The 15,699-nt window shown below is 35.6% G+C and overlaps 2 protein-coding genes across 3 annotated transcripts in view; one reads left to right on the top strand and one right to left on the bottom strand.

Moving 5' to 3' along the window:
* Nucleotides 1–1,182: 1,182 nt before the first annotated feature.
* Nucleotides 1,183–2,141, top strand: LOC149964940 (uncharacterized). Its single transcript, XM_090167303.1, has 2 exons — nucleotides 1,183–1,666; nucleotides 1,735–2,141. The coding sequence occupies exons 1-2, from the start codon at nucleotides 1,225–1,227 to the stop codon at nucleotides 2,139–2,141; spliced, it is 849 nt and encodes a 282-aa protein (XP_090023429.1). The 5' UTR covers nucleotides 1,183–1,224.
* A 4,879-nt stretch (nucleotides 2,142–7,020) lies between these two features.
* LOC149964941 (uncharacterized) overlaps nucleotides 7,021–15,699 on the bottom strand; it is a 49,885-nt gene continuing 41,206 nt past the window's right edge. For both annotated transcript variants that reach the window (XM_090170912.1, XM_090170907.1), the window contains exons 2-7: nucleotides 15,121–15,184; nucleotides 14,064–14,238; nucleotides 12,276–12,403; nucleotides 9,480–9,704; nucleotides 8,890–9,073; nucleotides 7,021–7,460 (exon numbers count right to left, since the gene is read on the bottom strand). In XM_090170912.1, the coding sequence (XP_090027038.1) occupies nucleotides 7,307–7,460; nucleotides 8,890–9,073; nucleotides 9,480–9,704; nucleotides 12,276–12,403; nucleotides 14,064–14,238; nucleotides 15,121–15,160 (906 nt within the window). In that variant the 5' untranslated portion in view covers nucleotides 15,161–15,184 and the 3' untranslated portion in view covers nucleotides 7,021–7,306. The remainder of the gene's footprint in view (nucleotides 7,461–8,889; nucleotides 9,074–9,479; nucleotides 9,705–12,275; nucleotides 12,404–14,063; nucleotides 14,239–15,120; nucleotides 15,185–15,699) is intronic.

The following is a 15,699-nucleotide window of genomic DNA, read 5'->3' on the forward strand; positions in this document are numbered from 1 at the left end:
TAAACAGTCCATTCCGGAGTGTATTCGTTAGTCTTTGAAATTTTTAGTTGATATCGGAGTAGAGTTCCAGCCGCCCAAAACGCGTATTTCATATTTCTTTAAATTTTGAAAAATAAAAAGATGTCGAGAGTATGTTTTGTTGCGCGATGTCAAGTAAATTCTAGCTTTGATGAAAACGGCAAAAAAGTAAGTGTTTGCAATTGAAATATGTTAAGTTTTGGTGTGAAAACGATATGTTTATCTTAAGCCTTGGTTTTGTAGGTTTCATTTCACTGTTTGCCCAAAGAGGAGCACCTAAGGGCAAAGTGGTTGAGAAATATTCATCGTGATACTAAATATTGTAAAATAACAAAATCTTCGAAAGTTTGTTCACGACATTTTAAGCCTTCCGATTTAATATCGTTAGAGTCTGACAGATCACGATTGAAAGCAAGTGCTATACCGACAGCTTTTGATTGGGATAGTTCGATTAATGTTTCGCATATCAGTTTAGTGGCTAGTTTAGATTCCCAAGCCTCAGGTAGTAACTTGGTATCAGATTTTGAATCTGTTACCCACGTAAATTCTAAAACCTCAAATGATAGCGGAAATAATAATGATAACGAAACAAGTGATATAATTTTTGATGAAGATAAAATTAATGCAAATTTAAATACAACTTGTTGTGAAAGTGATACTAGCTTCAAATTAACCTCAACACCTATTACGTCGTTAAAGTGCAAATCTAGGGTTAACGGAAATAAGTTAAATTCCAGTGAGCGTAATCCCTCTGGTGAACGTAAGCCCTCCGTTGATATCTCTACAACTGAAAAAGCCAACCCAGATACTGTAAAATGTGGTAAATGCCAATTACTCGAAGATAAAGTAAAGGCTCTTTCACTAGAAAACACTCTACTTAAAAAAAGAGTTAATTTAAAACAAGAGCAGATCAACGCTTTTATTAAAACAATTGAAAGTGAAAAAGCCAAAAATCTACATCTCTCTGTGGAGTTGAACAATAAAGTTTTGAATGTAACTTCTATAAAAGACAGTGACAAGGATATCTATTTCTATACTGGTTTACCAAACTATGGTCGATTTCAAAGTTTGTTAACATTCCTAAATCCTGGAGACGATGGATAAAACATAAAGTTGTGGTATGCGAATAAGAGGAATAAACAAACTGAAAGTGGCTGCGGAAGACCGCGAAAATTATCCGCTGAAAATCAATTATTTTTAGTCCTGATGCGGTTAAGGCTCGGACTATTCACAAGAGATCTTGCTCATCGATTTGGCATTTCTGCCAACACTGTGTCCAGAATAACTATTACATGGGTTAGTTACATGTACCTACAGTTGGGCCAGTTATCTATTTGGACTCCTAGAGAAGTTATTCAACGTAATATGCCCTGTGATTTCAAAATCCATTATCCAAATACAAGGGTAATTCTAGACGCATCTGAAATCAAGTGTGAAGCATCAAAATCTTTGTACCTACAATCAGGGACCTATTCAAATTACAAGTCAACCACTACTTTCAAAGGGTTAATCGGAATCAGTCCCGATGGTTTGGTAACTTTTGTATCCGCACTATATACAGGTTGCATATCAGATAGGGAATTAACAGTGAGAAGTGGGCTGCTCAAGTTACCGTTCGACCCCACAGATGCCATAATGGCTGATAAAGGTAATGTAGTTTCAACTCAGATATTATTAAGTTAATTATTAATAATTAATTATTTAATTATTTTTCAGGATTCACTATAAACGACATGTTGAAAGAAAAGGAAATATCTCTTAACATCCCAGCGTTCCTCCGCAATAAAGATCAGTTAGAAGAAAACGAAGTTGAAGAAACACAGAAGATTGCCTCCTTGCGGATCCATGTTGAGAGAAGGATTAAACGAGTAAAAGGTTTCCATATTTTTGACAGGGCCATACCGCATACATTATCCCCAGTTATTAACGAAATTTGGACTGTGTGCGCGATATTAACTAATTTTCAAGACCCTTTAGTGAAAAGCAGTGATAATGGTAGCAGCGACAATGATTTAGAGGAAATAAGTGTGCCTATTGATATGCCTGTGAATTGCGATGAAATGTCGCAGTCTATGGATGAAACCATGAGTGATAGCAGCTTAGAAGAGTGCGATTTTCTTTAATTTAAAAAGACTAATGTATCTTCTATATGTCATCAATTTATTTTTTTACAATGAAAGGTAGCATTTCTTCGAAATAAAATCTATCCAATTTAATTTTCATTTGTTTCCAATCTAATTCATTGAAACGGATCCTCTCTACTATTAAACCATTTGGAATATATACAACGAAGTAACACCACTGCAAATTTGCTGCTGCCATCTGTCCAAGCACTTGACAATAATATATATGTTTCTTTTTTAGCTGAGGTTTTCCGCTTATTTCTTCCATATAAAAATCTTTATCTGATAAAGCTTCTTCAACAGTTTGCCCTCGAAAGGAATATGAACACTTGATCTCCATTAATCCTACATTTGGTGTTTCAGCTGGGTCGTAAACGATTCGATCGGGTGAAGCTCCCAAGTGTGAAAATTTTGGATTTATAATAAACCCACATGTTTCTACTACCACTTCATGACCAATGTTTCGCATGCATGTTACGTATTTCTCCGCAGCTATGGGCTCATTTGTCACTCCATATCGCACGCTAGCTATCCTACTTAGATCTTTAGAGACAACAATATTCACCACACTTTTGTCAGACCACGCTTGGATTCTCTTAAAAACTATTCCGAATCTTGAAGCGCTAAGCCTGTTACTTCTGTATTGGGACCATTGTGGACACGCACTTTGACTCCTGGTGTCTTTTTCAATAGTAACAGCTTTTAACCCATTAACTTCATTTGCCTGAAATTAAATCAAAGCTTTATGTCAGAAAGGTTACGTTCATTAACTAGGTTACTAGGTAAAGTCAACGCTGAGCATCAGCAACTTTGAACCCTCCAACGCTGACAATTGGCTCTGTTTCCTAGTTACGTGAACGTGCTCAAAATAAAAAATGATTTCAATTTACCATAATTATTTTGCACTGCTCTTCTGGGAGTGGAAAAAAATTACTTGTCAAATCCCAATCCGAGTTGTTGTTCTGACTAGGTATAGTGAAATGGATATTTGCCTTGTGAAAGATATTCAGATTAATTTCCATTGAGTATTGAAACGCAAAGCCATATTCAACCAATGGCACTTGTAAATTTAACGTTGACGAGCTTGGAGCCCTACCAAACTGTGTTGAGTCCCATTGTATCGCAGTGTAATTTTGCTCTAAACTGCTAGCAAAAGAACTATTTCCACTAGCGCATAAATCAGCTTGGAGTTTTTTCACCGCATCGTTTAATTCAGATTCAGATCTCTCCCCATACCTGCGAGCTTCATAGAGTCTGCTAGTTACGTTGGGTGCCGATTCATGCTCTTTAGGAGCTTCCCAGTTGATATCGTGTAATTTGAGTGGTTTTGCGCTCTTTCCTCTCGGACGATTCCACTGCTGCGGTAACTCAGTACACGATAGCGCAGGTGGTGCAATGTTATACCCATTTTCTTTCAAATGAGACACCACCCTTAGAAAAGCTAAAACATGATTACACGTGCCCAGCTTTCCAGCTTTACACTCAAAAGCTCCATCAGTTATGTTGAAAGGCTGAGTTTTTATTGCAACCATTGGAGTGTATGGCTCGAGTCGTTTCCTTTGGCTACGGAAGCACTTCGCTTTTACGTAGACTACCTTTGTCACACTAAAATTAAAGAAATTTAATTAAAGTTCAGAAACTATAATAAATTTTAGAAAAGAATATACATACCTGTTGAATGAGGTTTCAACTGATCCACTGCTTATATAGCTTTCGGTAGCGAACTTGTAGCTTCTTTCAAACTGGCGTTTGGCTTTCGATTTTTTTTTTGGTAAAAAGCTAAAATGTTATCTAAACTAAATTTTGGTACATTTTCTACAGATTTAGTGTAGCCCAAAATAGGGAAAATTAACCTGTTTTCTATAGAGCCAGAAACTTGTTCATTTAAAATACTAGTTAAGCCTTGGGTAGCCCTCGACGTTAAGCTCGCGTTTTCGTTCGCCGCCATCATTCTTTGAAACACCGGATGTGAAGTTTGCCAGGCAAATTTTGAAAGACGGAAGTCGTTCAAAACTTTAAGATGGCGGTCATAAATTTCGAGCCACACTTTCTCATTCGTGTATTGGTAAACCTCTAAATTGAGAAGGAATTTTTTGTGTCGGAATTTAAGTCAGCCTAATGTAGCGTTATTGAAATTTATAAACTTACTCGGTTTGTGCGGATGAAGTTAATTAATTAGTAGTTTTGAAAAAGAAAAGGTTGGGGAAAAGTACCAATGATGATCGCTTTCCGAAAATGGAACAAGTCATCGAAGTGGAATATTCCACCAGCGAAAAATTAAAACCCATCCCAAGTATAGAAGAGTTAGGCCTAGGCTCAAGAGAATCTGCAAAGACTCCAATCTTGTAGATGCCCCAGAAAAGCTCAAAAGGAATTTCAACTATTTTTTCCAATGAACGTGCTTTTTTATTTGACAATGCAAATTTATTTTAGAACCTGAGGGATAGATGTAGGAACTCTTCTTTGTCCGATTCTGATTCAGACCTATAAAAACATGGTTATTAAAATAAAATGAGTTTGAGGCATTCAAAAAAATTTCTTACTCGGAAAATGTATCAGGTACAAAGTCTAGGTTATGATCAGTTTTAGTTTCTGGTATAGTTTCATCATTACTCTCGAAAATAATAATAATAATAATAATAATAATAATATAATTTTTTTCTCTCAGAAGGGACTATGTCACCTAGGAGGGGTTTTTCAATCACCGTGTCTGTAGGTCTGTGGGTCTGTCTGAGTACAATTTTGTTTTGCGAATTGTGATTGTACGTGAAGAATCTTCGACGTTTAGGACGGACCGAGTGCTGAGGGTTACGGTAAACGTCTCAACGTCCAAATGGCAGGGTTTCCACCAAATGTTCCCGGTATACGTCATAGTACCAATTTGCGATCGCATCGGGCGGGTTTCGAACCCGAGCCCGCCTGCTTGACAGGCGAGTGTTCTACCACAGAACCACTGATACACGTTACAGGTTATTGAAAATTATAAGCTCAGCTTAAGCGGAAGAGTATATTAATAGTTTTCAAAGTCTTAAATTTTTTTACGTATTAAATTTTAAAGGTCAAATCTTGTCTTAGCGCAGTCAGCAGAGATAAGAGGGTTAATGGGTGGTCCACTAAATTAGTTTTATATCTATCGGTACTCTTGAACCGATTATATATGAATATAATTTCAAGTGATACTTTACGTGTTTTTTATCGGCTTTATATGTGTGATACATTTTCATTAATGTGGTTACGTTGGTTTTATATTTTGAGATATGCGCTGTTGTTTAGCCTTCACTATTCAGTTAAGGTTTTTTCTATTACAGTTTTCATTACCGTGGGTATATGGATTGACATTTTCTGGATTACTAAGTATTTGATTACCTCGTTGTTTGATTGGGTTATAATTATATTTTTTTATTGCATATTTCTGTTAATACAATGTTTATTACTGTGGGTATTTAGATTGACTTTTTCTTGATTCCTAAGTATTTTATAGAGGTCGGTAACGCTTAATCATTATCCATTATTAAATTGATTTTTTTGGAAAAAAAATGTAAACAAAGAAATTTTCCGGTTAATATTTCGGAAGATGATTAAAAAATATGTATTACTCGTAAAATTTTAGCTTTTTATCGAAAAAAACGTCGTTTTTCCGATTAATTTTACAAATTTATAAAAAAATTCATCGGATAATACAGAAATATAAATTACTTGATCAAAACGTTTTACGAATAATTTTGAGAGCTTTATCTATTGAATAAAAGTTAACCATCCCCGACCTCTAGTATTTTAATTAACTTGTTACTTAGTTGGGTTATTATTATATATTTTTCTAGTGGTTATTTTTATTGTTTGTTGATAATGTGGGGGATAATTCATGTCTACGATTTTTTATTTGCATTGATTTTTATCGGCTTCGTTGGGTTGTCGTCATGAGCCCGGCACGCAGTTTTGCTTAGTGCTTTCACTTATAGTTTTGGTTTTCGCTTTAAATTTTGTTTTTCCATATAAATTTGATTGTTTAAGACCTATAATACAATGGGTTGGTTTTTCTGTATAAAATAGTTTCTTGCACGTATATTCTAATAATTTTAAATTTTTTATTTTATATTTTCATTTTGTTGCTTTGGTAATTTAATAACGTTTTGGGTCTGAAGGTGGTTTTTGGTTCCATTGATATTGGAAATTTGTTTAATGCAATAACATTTGTAATATTTATAATTAAATAATAAATAATCTACTGGTTGGGATATCACCGGGATAACATTTGGAGGACGCTTTTGATGGCGAAATATCATTGAGTACCGTGTCCAGCAGTAATACACCCAAGGGTAAATTCTTCCGAGGAGAGGTAAATTTTGGAAAGCTTGCCAACTTATTTTAATATACATGCAAGTAAACTTTAACTCTATGGTTGACAGATGATAGTAATGGTGTGTTTCACGGTAGTTAAACTTCCTCCAAGATTATAGCTATTTAAACTACTATGCTTTTAATATTTCAATATTTTTTATTTTAATTGTACGACAGGGAACTCGGTTTCAAAAGGATCATGGTCATTTATTTCTACAATTTTACGGATAAGCTAGGTTACAACAAAAGATTCCTGTAATAATTATGAATCTACGTTCGGGAAATGTGTGAACCAATATAGTTGCTATAGCAACCAAGAAATTATCGCTCCTTTCTTTCAACAGAAAAATAAATATTTGATAGCGTTTTGTAGTAATTTAAAGACCAATTTTCTTTAACGACTGATCGTACAAAAACAAATTCAGAAAGAGTTTAATTATACTTGATGAGAATGACTGTGATGATAGTCCTTCTCCCCAAATATAAATAACTACATTCTTGAACAAATCTTCTAATTTTAAGCCACGCCAATAGGGCCGTTAACTTTCAAGTAGTTAATGAATGTAAGTAATTCTTTGTTCATGCATCTCTATGCAGAATTTCATCATTGAAATGTTCGTACATTTGACATTTTATAAATCTACATAATTTCCTAAACAGCTGTATAACAAGCGAACGGTTAAAGACTTCACTGAAAATATGATATGTATTTGAGAATAACAAGTTTTGGCCATTTTTTATACAATTAAAATATATATAGTAGGATAAGGAATGTATGTACAAAAGAATTAGGCTGTAAAGTTCGTAGTATAATTTGTGCTGTTGTTTTATATATGCGTAATTCTTTGGTCTCTATCTCTGTGAGTATTTGGAATGGAATTATGCGGTCTGAATGTGGAAGTTGGCCTTTGTGATTCACTGTTGACAATATTGGTATTAGTTGACGGTACGTGAAGCGCGGACCTAAACGTTGGCAAAAAGCTGAAAATAAAATATTTAATTAATAAATATGAACAATTTTTATATAGAACTATTAGCTTGACGATTCCAATAGGCCTTTCTATAAAGTCATTACGCTTGCCAAACATGTTTTAATGTATCGCTTTCGTCACGAGATACGTAGGAGTTCAGTTCAGTTTAGGTGGTTAGATTTTTATAAAAAGGGCGACTCGTCGAATTTTAATTGGCTATCCTAGTGAAACGTCACTTCTACGTCACAAGTGATGCGCCCGATACATCTAAACAAGAATGCCAATGTGACTTTATAGAAAGGCCTATTAATGATATAATTTTGTTGGCGTTTTCAATAACATGTCGCCATTATTTTAATCTGTAGATTAAATAACTTATAGATTTGGGTTGACAATCCCAATCACTCATTTAAACATTTTCAAATTACTTTTAAAACGTATTATGTAACCTAAATGTATATAATTACGTTTTAGATAAAATAGCTCGAAAATTAATAGAAATTAACAATCAAAGATTTATAGTAATCATGATAAGTATTAATGTTTTATATTTTAACATCAATAATTTTTTAAATGTTTCTTTATAAACAACGCATATTTTTCAGGATAGAAATTTTAACATTCCTAAAGTATTTGCAAGACCACAATTCACCGACGCCCCACAATAATTTAACTTATTTACATAATACAAGTTTCAAAGGACAAGTAGCGTTTTGATATTTTTGGTTTTGTTCATCTGAAAATATGTGCTTCTTTAACGAACAAAATAATGAAAGAAATCTGAACAATGTATCAATGTGTTAGCCAAAATCCTTAATTATTTTGCTTTTAAACCCAAAGAAATGGTGGTGGTAAGCACTTTCGTCTCGCAGCAAGAGAGGCGGGATTCTATCCCAATTTGTGGCACTGCGATAAAATTCAACACAACTCCTTTTTAATAAAACCCCAAAAAAACCGGTTTATTTTGGTTTAAATCAGGTTTTAATAAACTTTGCTTTAATTTACTTTTAATCTATTTTTCGCTTTTGTTTAACCAATCAACTAATAATTAGTGCGAGTAATAAAAAATATCCCTAGAATAAACCGTGCACAATCTCTCTACAAATTTTATAGAAAAAATTGGAAATTTTCAAGCGAATGAAAGGACAATATAGGAAAAACTTTAACAAGGATACTTATGGAAAAACAGTAGGTAAAATTAAGTTAAACATAGGATGAAGAAGGTTACATGAAAATATAGGAAATGTGGTCACCTTGCAAATGTTTTGGAAATGTTATCATTTCGGTAAGAAAATGTACAAACATTTTGGAATAATGAAAAAAATAATTGCGTTAAACCAGGGTTTAATCCAGTGTGGTTTAATCCAGCCAACCCAGTTATTATTGTACTTCAAAGGCGCAATCTATCAGACGCATGTGTGATGAAAACCACCCCTTACCATCGATTTGTGTTATTTCCATTTTGGAAATTGGTCGCATTGCTGGAAACGTTCCCTGGACGCAAGGGCATTGGGCAGATATTCGACAGAGTTTCTGAACTACAGTTGTTGGAGCGCCGTTCCCGATAAGGCGGCGGTGGATCGGAGTGATTTAATGGGCAATTCATATGCAAGGTTCGAAAAGCTACAAATTAAAGAAAACATAACTATTTTATTTCCGCACGAGCATAAGTGACATTTGATAAGAGGGCTCGGGCTAATCAAACGATCTACAAATAACAAACCTTGCTGATTGAGATTGAGAAATATTTTTCTTTGTTAGGGTTTGGATAACTTAATCTTTTTTCCCCAAAATATATCTTGTTTTTAAGCTCCGAACAATAATTGATCTACAGCTAGGTTATCTAGGTAAATCTCGAAACCAATGATATAAAAATGAAATATCTTCTGGGTCACGAATAAACATAATTATAATTTAATGTTTCTTTCACTTCCCTGGCAAAAGTAATTGTTTGAAGATAAAATGATTTAAATACATGGTATAGGTTACAGAGCGCGTGTGCAAGAAAGTCAATTCGTGTCGCAAGTACCTCGTGTGAGTTCTTCGTTGTTCGCTGGAAACGATCCGATGGCGTTGAACCCCTCATCAAGAATGTATTCTCTGCGACCGTTGTCTCGTCCTTGCACGTTCAACTCCATCTGCGCCTCCAAGGGAGACGTCGGCGTGCTCTGCTCGGCTGATCCACCCGTGAAGGTATACATATTGGCGACTCCGCTACCACTGCTACTACTGCAATGCATTTGGTAAAGCGGACCTGCCAATCAATGAAATAAACCATTTTTCAGAATTATGTATCGTTCTGACATATTATTGGTATCAAAAGAGCTGATATTAGCGGCTTAATTGGTATACGCTATTCACACCTTTCCACCAAAAATGGGTTTGTATTCCATTTTTGTCGGTCACGATAGTACGAAAATTAATCACAATAGGGCAGGGGCTCCAATCTTTCGGGGGGCCCGCCTGGTTAATGGTAGTATTTTTTTAGGGATGGTAAAACATTAATGAATGAACGTTTGAAAAAAATCTTGTGACGGGCGGTCGATGCCAGTCAGTGGGGTGGCGGAGAGGTCAGCAGTCAGTGGGGTGGCGGAGTGGTCAGCACTTTCGCCTCGCAGCAAGAGGAGCCGGGTTCGATCCCAGCTTGTGGCACTGGGTGAAAACTCGGAACAACTCCTTCTGCGTTGAGTTTGCAAGTTCTCTCCCCACTGGTTTAAGGGGTTTTCCCCCGAGTTCTTCGGTTTCCCCTTCCATAAAAACTTGTCTAGGTTAACGGTAATAGTTAGTGTAGGGAGCTGTTGGCTCGATCTCGCGGCATGCAGGGCTTGCCACCACCCTCCTACGCATTGTAACCCGGCCACCTGAATTAAGGGCTTCAAAAGTCGCATGATGACTTAGGCCTAAGGTGGTGCCTTGGGTATTAGCCTAGCTGATTATTATTATTATTATTATTATTATTTAGTTGACGCCTGTTAAGAGCTTTTATTTAGTAATATAACCGCAGAGCTCCGACTTCCATGCTGTATTCGGAGATCTTCGGGCACACCCTAGTTCCAGGGAACCGAGTAAGTGTCATCGAGTGGGGAATATAGAACTGCTAGAGCCGTAATTTATATCTTCTGTGGCTGGAGTCTTCAGGAACAGTTTCTTGAAATCTTGTATGAAGCGAAATCATTAGTCAGTGGCGTCACCTATCTTTCAAAGAGAATATGTTTTTATATGTCTGCTTAAACTCTTTTCACGCTAGTGGTAGATAGCGTAACAGCCTTAAATTATTTTCACCCCTAATTGGCGGTAGATGACACCACCGAATAATGATAATGGTTTTGCTTCGTACATATTTTCATGAAGGCACCCACAGCCATCAAATTCCCAATTCCTAGAACACAATTGAATAGAGCAACGATCTAAAAGGACCAAAAATGAAGCAACCAGAGCAACTACTAATGGGTTAGCAGATATTACTTGGAATAAATAAAATCATAACTTTAACACGATGAAAAAGTTTTATCGTGACTATATACTAAAGGGTAATGCCAATTTCCATATCACTAAATGGGCGAGGAATACCATAAAAAGAACTAAAATACGCTCATAAAAATTTCGAAAATTTTAGTCCAACTAGAATCAATGCGATTCTAATTTTGTTTGAGTCAAATGTTTAGATAAATCAGAAAAACGTTTAACATGATCATATCCGAATTTCAATCCAAGTCAAATTTAATTCTGCCCAATTTTTGATACAATTTTTTTATGAGTTATACTTTTATCATTAATATATTAATTAATTTAATCATTAAAGAGTGTTATGGTTGAGCCTACTACATTTAAGATTGAGGTCACTATTTTCTAGTCATAATATTAATCAGCTAGGCTAATACCCAAGGCAACACCAGGTGGCCGGGTTACAATGCGTAGGAGGGTGGTGGAAAGCCATTCATGCCACGCGAGTCAACAACTCCCTACACTTACTATTACCGTTAACCTCTACAAGTTTTTTTGGAAAGGGGAAAATGAAGAAATTGGCAGGAAACCCCTTTAATCAATGGGAAGAGAACTTGCAAACTCTACACAGAAGGAGTTGTTCCGAGTTTTCACGCAGTCCCACCAGCTGTTATCGAACCCGACTCCTCTTTCCGCAAGGCGAAAGTGCTAACCACCTCGCCACCACACCAGGTGTTATGTTATCTAGTTGTTCATTTGACTGATTAGTGTGTCAAAATTGGTTCTGCCAAATTTAGGATATAATATTTCAATCAATTTTGATTCACCATTTCGTAAGGGTAAAATTAAACAGTGTGACTACTGCCAAGATAATGTGTAGAAAAATATTTGGTGGGGGAGAAATGCAAAAATGTTCTTAGAAAATTAAGTTTTAAGTTGAAATGTTGCCCTGGAATAGTTTAGCCAATGCCTAAGAATGAGTTCATAAACTCTTTCGTGGGAGAGAAAGCGGATCCACAGCTGAAGCGGGGAGGCAGCATTTCAACAAGATGGCCAAGGTTATTTTATTAAAAGAACTATTGATTCACTTTATTAATTTCTTTAATTATTTTTTTGATGATTTAAGAAAATTATTGACCAAATTATTTGATAATTGATGAAATTATTGGAAGGGCAATTCGGGGGATACAAATACATTGATTGAACTCAGGGGCTGAAATCTAGGAGGGTACTCTCTTATTCCGCCGCCACAGTTTGTAATTCCGCAGACGAACAGATTAAGAATAAAGACTACTAAACTGTAAAGAAATGTGTTTCGACAGATGTCAAACTTTATTGTGTTTCAAGAGTTCTGTTCGTAAATTTGAAATGCGATAATTACCTCCGTTTAGCGCCGCGTGCTGCCTTTTCCTCCTCATGACGCATCGTCTGCACAAGAGACATGACGCCAGCGTCACGCACACAACCAGGATCATACACCCTAAAACTATGCCCAAAAGTGTCGTCTGACTGTAAAAAAGGATGTTACACGTAAAAAGTGAGTTCTAAGTATTTCCGATACCATGATTTGTTTTAATAATTATCAAACAAGTAATTGTCTCATCCTAACTCAGTATGTCAGTGAGACGAAATAATTACTCTTACCAGAACTTTATAACAAATCCCTTTAGTGAAAGTATGGAAGCTTAATCAAGTCAAGTAACAACTAAGTTTAATCGTTACCGGACAAGTACGGAATGTTTACGCGATCTTGTTCGACTGGTAGGTCCAATCTTGGCTTAGACGGTCCTCCAAATTTAACGTTTTGATTTTTTCAACTTCTTTAAAACACGATTATAATTATTTAAATTTTCAAGTTTTCATTGATTACATTTTTTTCTTTAACAATTGTTCGGTTTGTCCCCACGCCATTCCGTCAGACAAACGTGTCGATGATAATGCGCTGCAGGAAACGTTAAAGAAAGGCACTGATCTTACAAAGACTATATATTATTTGCTAATCCTTTCTTTAGAGACCTCATTTCATAGTATAAGATTAAACTATGTTCTTCCCGCGCTTTAGCATGGCTGGTATTTGAGCGTTTATCACAGGGTTTTGCTATGAGCTAAGTTGAATAGACCTCATGTCTTAAATGCGTCTCTAACGAGGAAAATGTTCAACTTAAACGAGCTCACTATGACAACGAGGCAAAGAGTTCGTTTTAGGCCTAATGCCTTAGTCTGAGGTCTCTGTTTGCCGACGGCCCGATTCTAGAAATGATACTCAGTAAAAAATCACTTCAGAAAAGGCATGGACTTACACACTTAAGCGGAACACGCCAAGGTCAAAGATCAAATATTTTAAATTGGATTTAGATAGTTAAGGGCTATAGACAAATTAGAAAATTTGCAATTATGTCTAATGCAATAACAAAAGCAACATAAGACATTAAGACCCAAAAGTGTGTCAGAACGGTATAGTAGTTAATGAGAGTTTGTCGCAAAGAAAAAAGGGGAAAGAAGGGGGGTTCGGAAAATGTGTCATCAAAATCGAGGTACTCCAGCGCCGCCGAGTGAGGCGTTTTAGAACGTATGTCTACGGGCGAGTCAATCGAACAGAGAAAATCGCGCCAGACTATAGACTAAATATAAAGTTGCTAGTACTATTCCAACTAGTAGGTTATGTAGTCTATAGTGTGACTAGGTCTCACTAGTAATTTTAATAGGCGCGAAGGTACAGCTGACACACTTTTGGGTCTTATGCTACTTTTGGCAATAATAATAAAACTAATAATAATAATAATCAGCTAGGCTAATACCCAAGGCACCACCTTAGGCCTAAGTCATCAAGCGACTTTTAAAGCCATTAATTAAGGTGGCCGGGTTACAATGCGTAGGAGGGTGGTGGCAAGCCCTACATGCCACGCGAGCCAACAGCTCCCTACACTAACTATTACCGTTAACCTCCACAAGTTTTTATGGAAGGGGAAACTGAAAAACTCGGGGGGAAACCCCTTAAACCAGTGGGGAGGGAACTTGCAAACTCAACGCGGAAGGAGTTGTTCCGAGTTTTCACCCAGTGCCACAAGCTGGGATCGAACCGGGCTGCTGCGAGGCGATAGTGTTAACCACCCCATGTGGGGAGGTCTAATTATTTATTGTCGCTCACTAAAATATAACACAAACTCACTCTATAAAAGGTGATGCTATCCTGTCTTCATCTCTTTTGGTACAACAGTATTTTTGTAACAATGTCCCGCAACAGTAGACGGGCTGTTCTCCGTTTCCCAGAGTGGGACAGTAAAATCCTGTGTTCCATTTCCCAAAGGAATCGGTGTATCCCGAACAGTATTCAATACCAAGCACTGCAAAAATATATTTACTAAATTGTAGGTCTATTCTTTAGCCTTTATGTAGAACTCATAAATGTTATCTAGGTCAAATTGCGAAATCTACTTTTACTAGAAGTAAATGAACCGAAGTAATCAGACTGCTATACTCCCCATGTTGGAGGCGTTTTCCTTATGAAGTTACATTTTGCGCGCTCCTAAGCCGACCAAAAAAACTTTTTGTTTTTATGTAACCATATTTTATACAAAGAAATAGCTATACCCACAATTCATCGCGTCAAAAGACCGGGATGGAAATTAGCTTCATTTGACTCGATTTTCTCATCATTTTCATAAATAAAACGCCTTCCGAGCGCTATTTCGATAACTACGTTTCATTTACTTCTGCCTTTACCCAATTGCAAAAGATTATAATCATAGTTTTTTCACAAAATAATACGAAAATACTTGCAAAAGAATTATCCACAAAAAAATGAAAGACTACCCAGATTATATGCTTTTATTTATTAGGCATTTTTAATTTTTAATTATCAAATAAATATTTTAAACCGACTGAATATTTGAAGGAAGCAATTGGGAGGAGCAATGCTTCCCCTGTCTGCCCGGTTCCTAAGATTATGGAAATGTTTCATTTAGAATTTCAATTTGAATATTGATTTTATTCAGTATTCTAAGTAAAACGAACTTCAGATTTTCAGAAAAAAATGGTTTTAGTTGTTATTCATAGAACGACTTATCTTTTGGATTCTTGATTAATATTTATGGATTCTTGCCCGTGTCTGCTTAGGATTAAATAAGTTTTTTTGTTTTATTCTTTATTTCGATTGTGGTTTTATATGTATGGGCGGCAAGAATAATATGGAATATACACTTTTTTCCTGAATAAATATATCTTACCCTCATGGTCCTGATCTTTTAATCCACCTATTTCGACCATTTTTCCTTCGTTTCAAATTGGAGACTGTGGAAAAAATAAAAAACAAATATCATAAATAAATATCTTTCGATCAAGTTTGAAATTACAATTATATATTCGATGATAAACCTTTAGTATCATCTTAACTACTCTTAGGTTAAATCTTTAAAAAATCTGTATTTATTTCAAAACTGTTGCAATAAACCTTATTTGCTACTACCATTTGGTTACATGTAAGTTTTTAACCTCATGTAAAGTGGATTTCAAGCAATGCATAAACTTTGAGTCATTTTTGTCTAACCATATTGGTCATTTAGCTTATATATATTTGGCCAACTGTATACTATAATTGTATTGCATTCATTCTTGAAATAAGTAAAATATAAAGGTACACAGTTTAGTTTGGTTAAATCAAATACATTCGTCTAAGGTGGTAGCTGTACAAAAAGAAAATGATAGGAATTAGAGCTCTCAAACCAGCTTAACACCACTTAGTTTAGAACTTTGTAAAGATAAATATTATAATAACTTGGAGAAAAATGTGTAACTTTTGGAAATAA

The sequence above is a fragment of the Leiobunum rupestre genome, chromosome 1 (genome assembly GCF_980474605.1).
Source record: "Leiobunum rupestre chromosome 1, qqLeiRupe1.1.hap1, whole genome shotgun sequence".
In the NCBI taxonomy this organism is placed as follows: Eukaryota; Metazoa; Arthropoda; class Arachnida; order Opiliones; family Sclerosomatidae; genus Leiobunum; species Leiobunum rupestre.

Coding starts and splice junctions, on each gene's coding strand:
- LOC149964940 (XM_090167303.1), top strand. CDS start 1,225: ATGCGGTTAAGGCTCGGACTATTCACAAGAGATCTTGCTCATCGATTT. Junction 1,667..1,734: donor TGCCATAATGGCTGATAAAG/GTAATGTAGTTT, acceptor ATTATTTTTCAG/GATTCACTATAAACGACATG.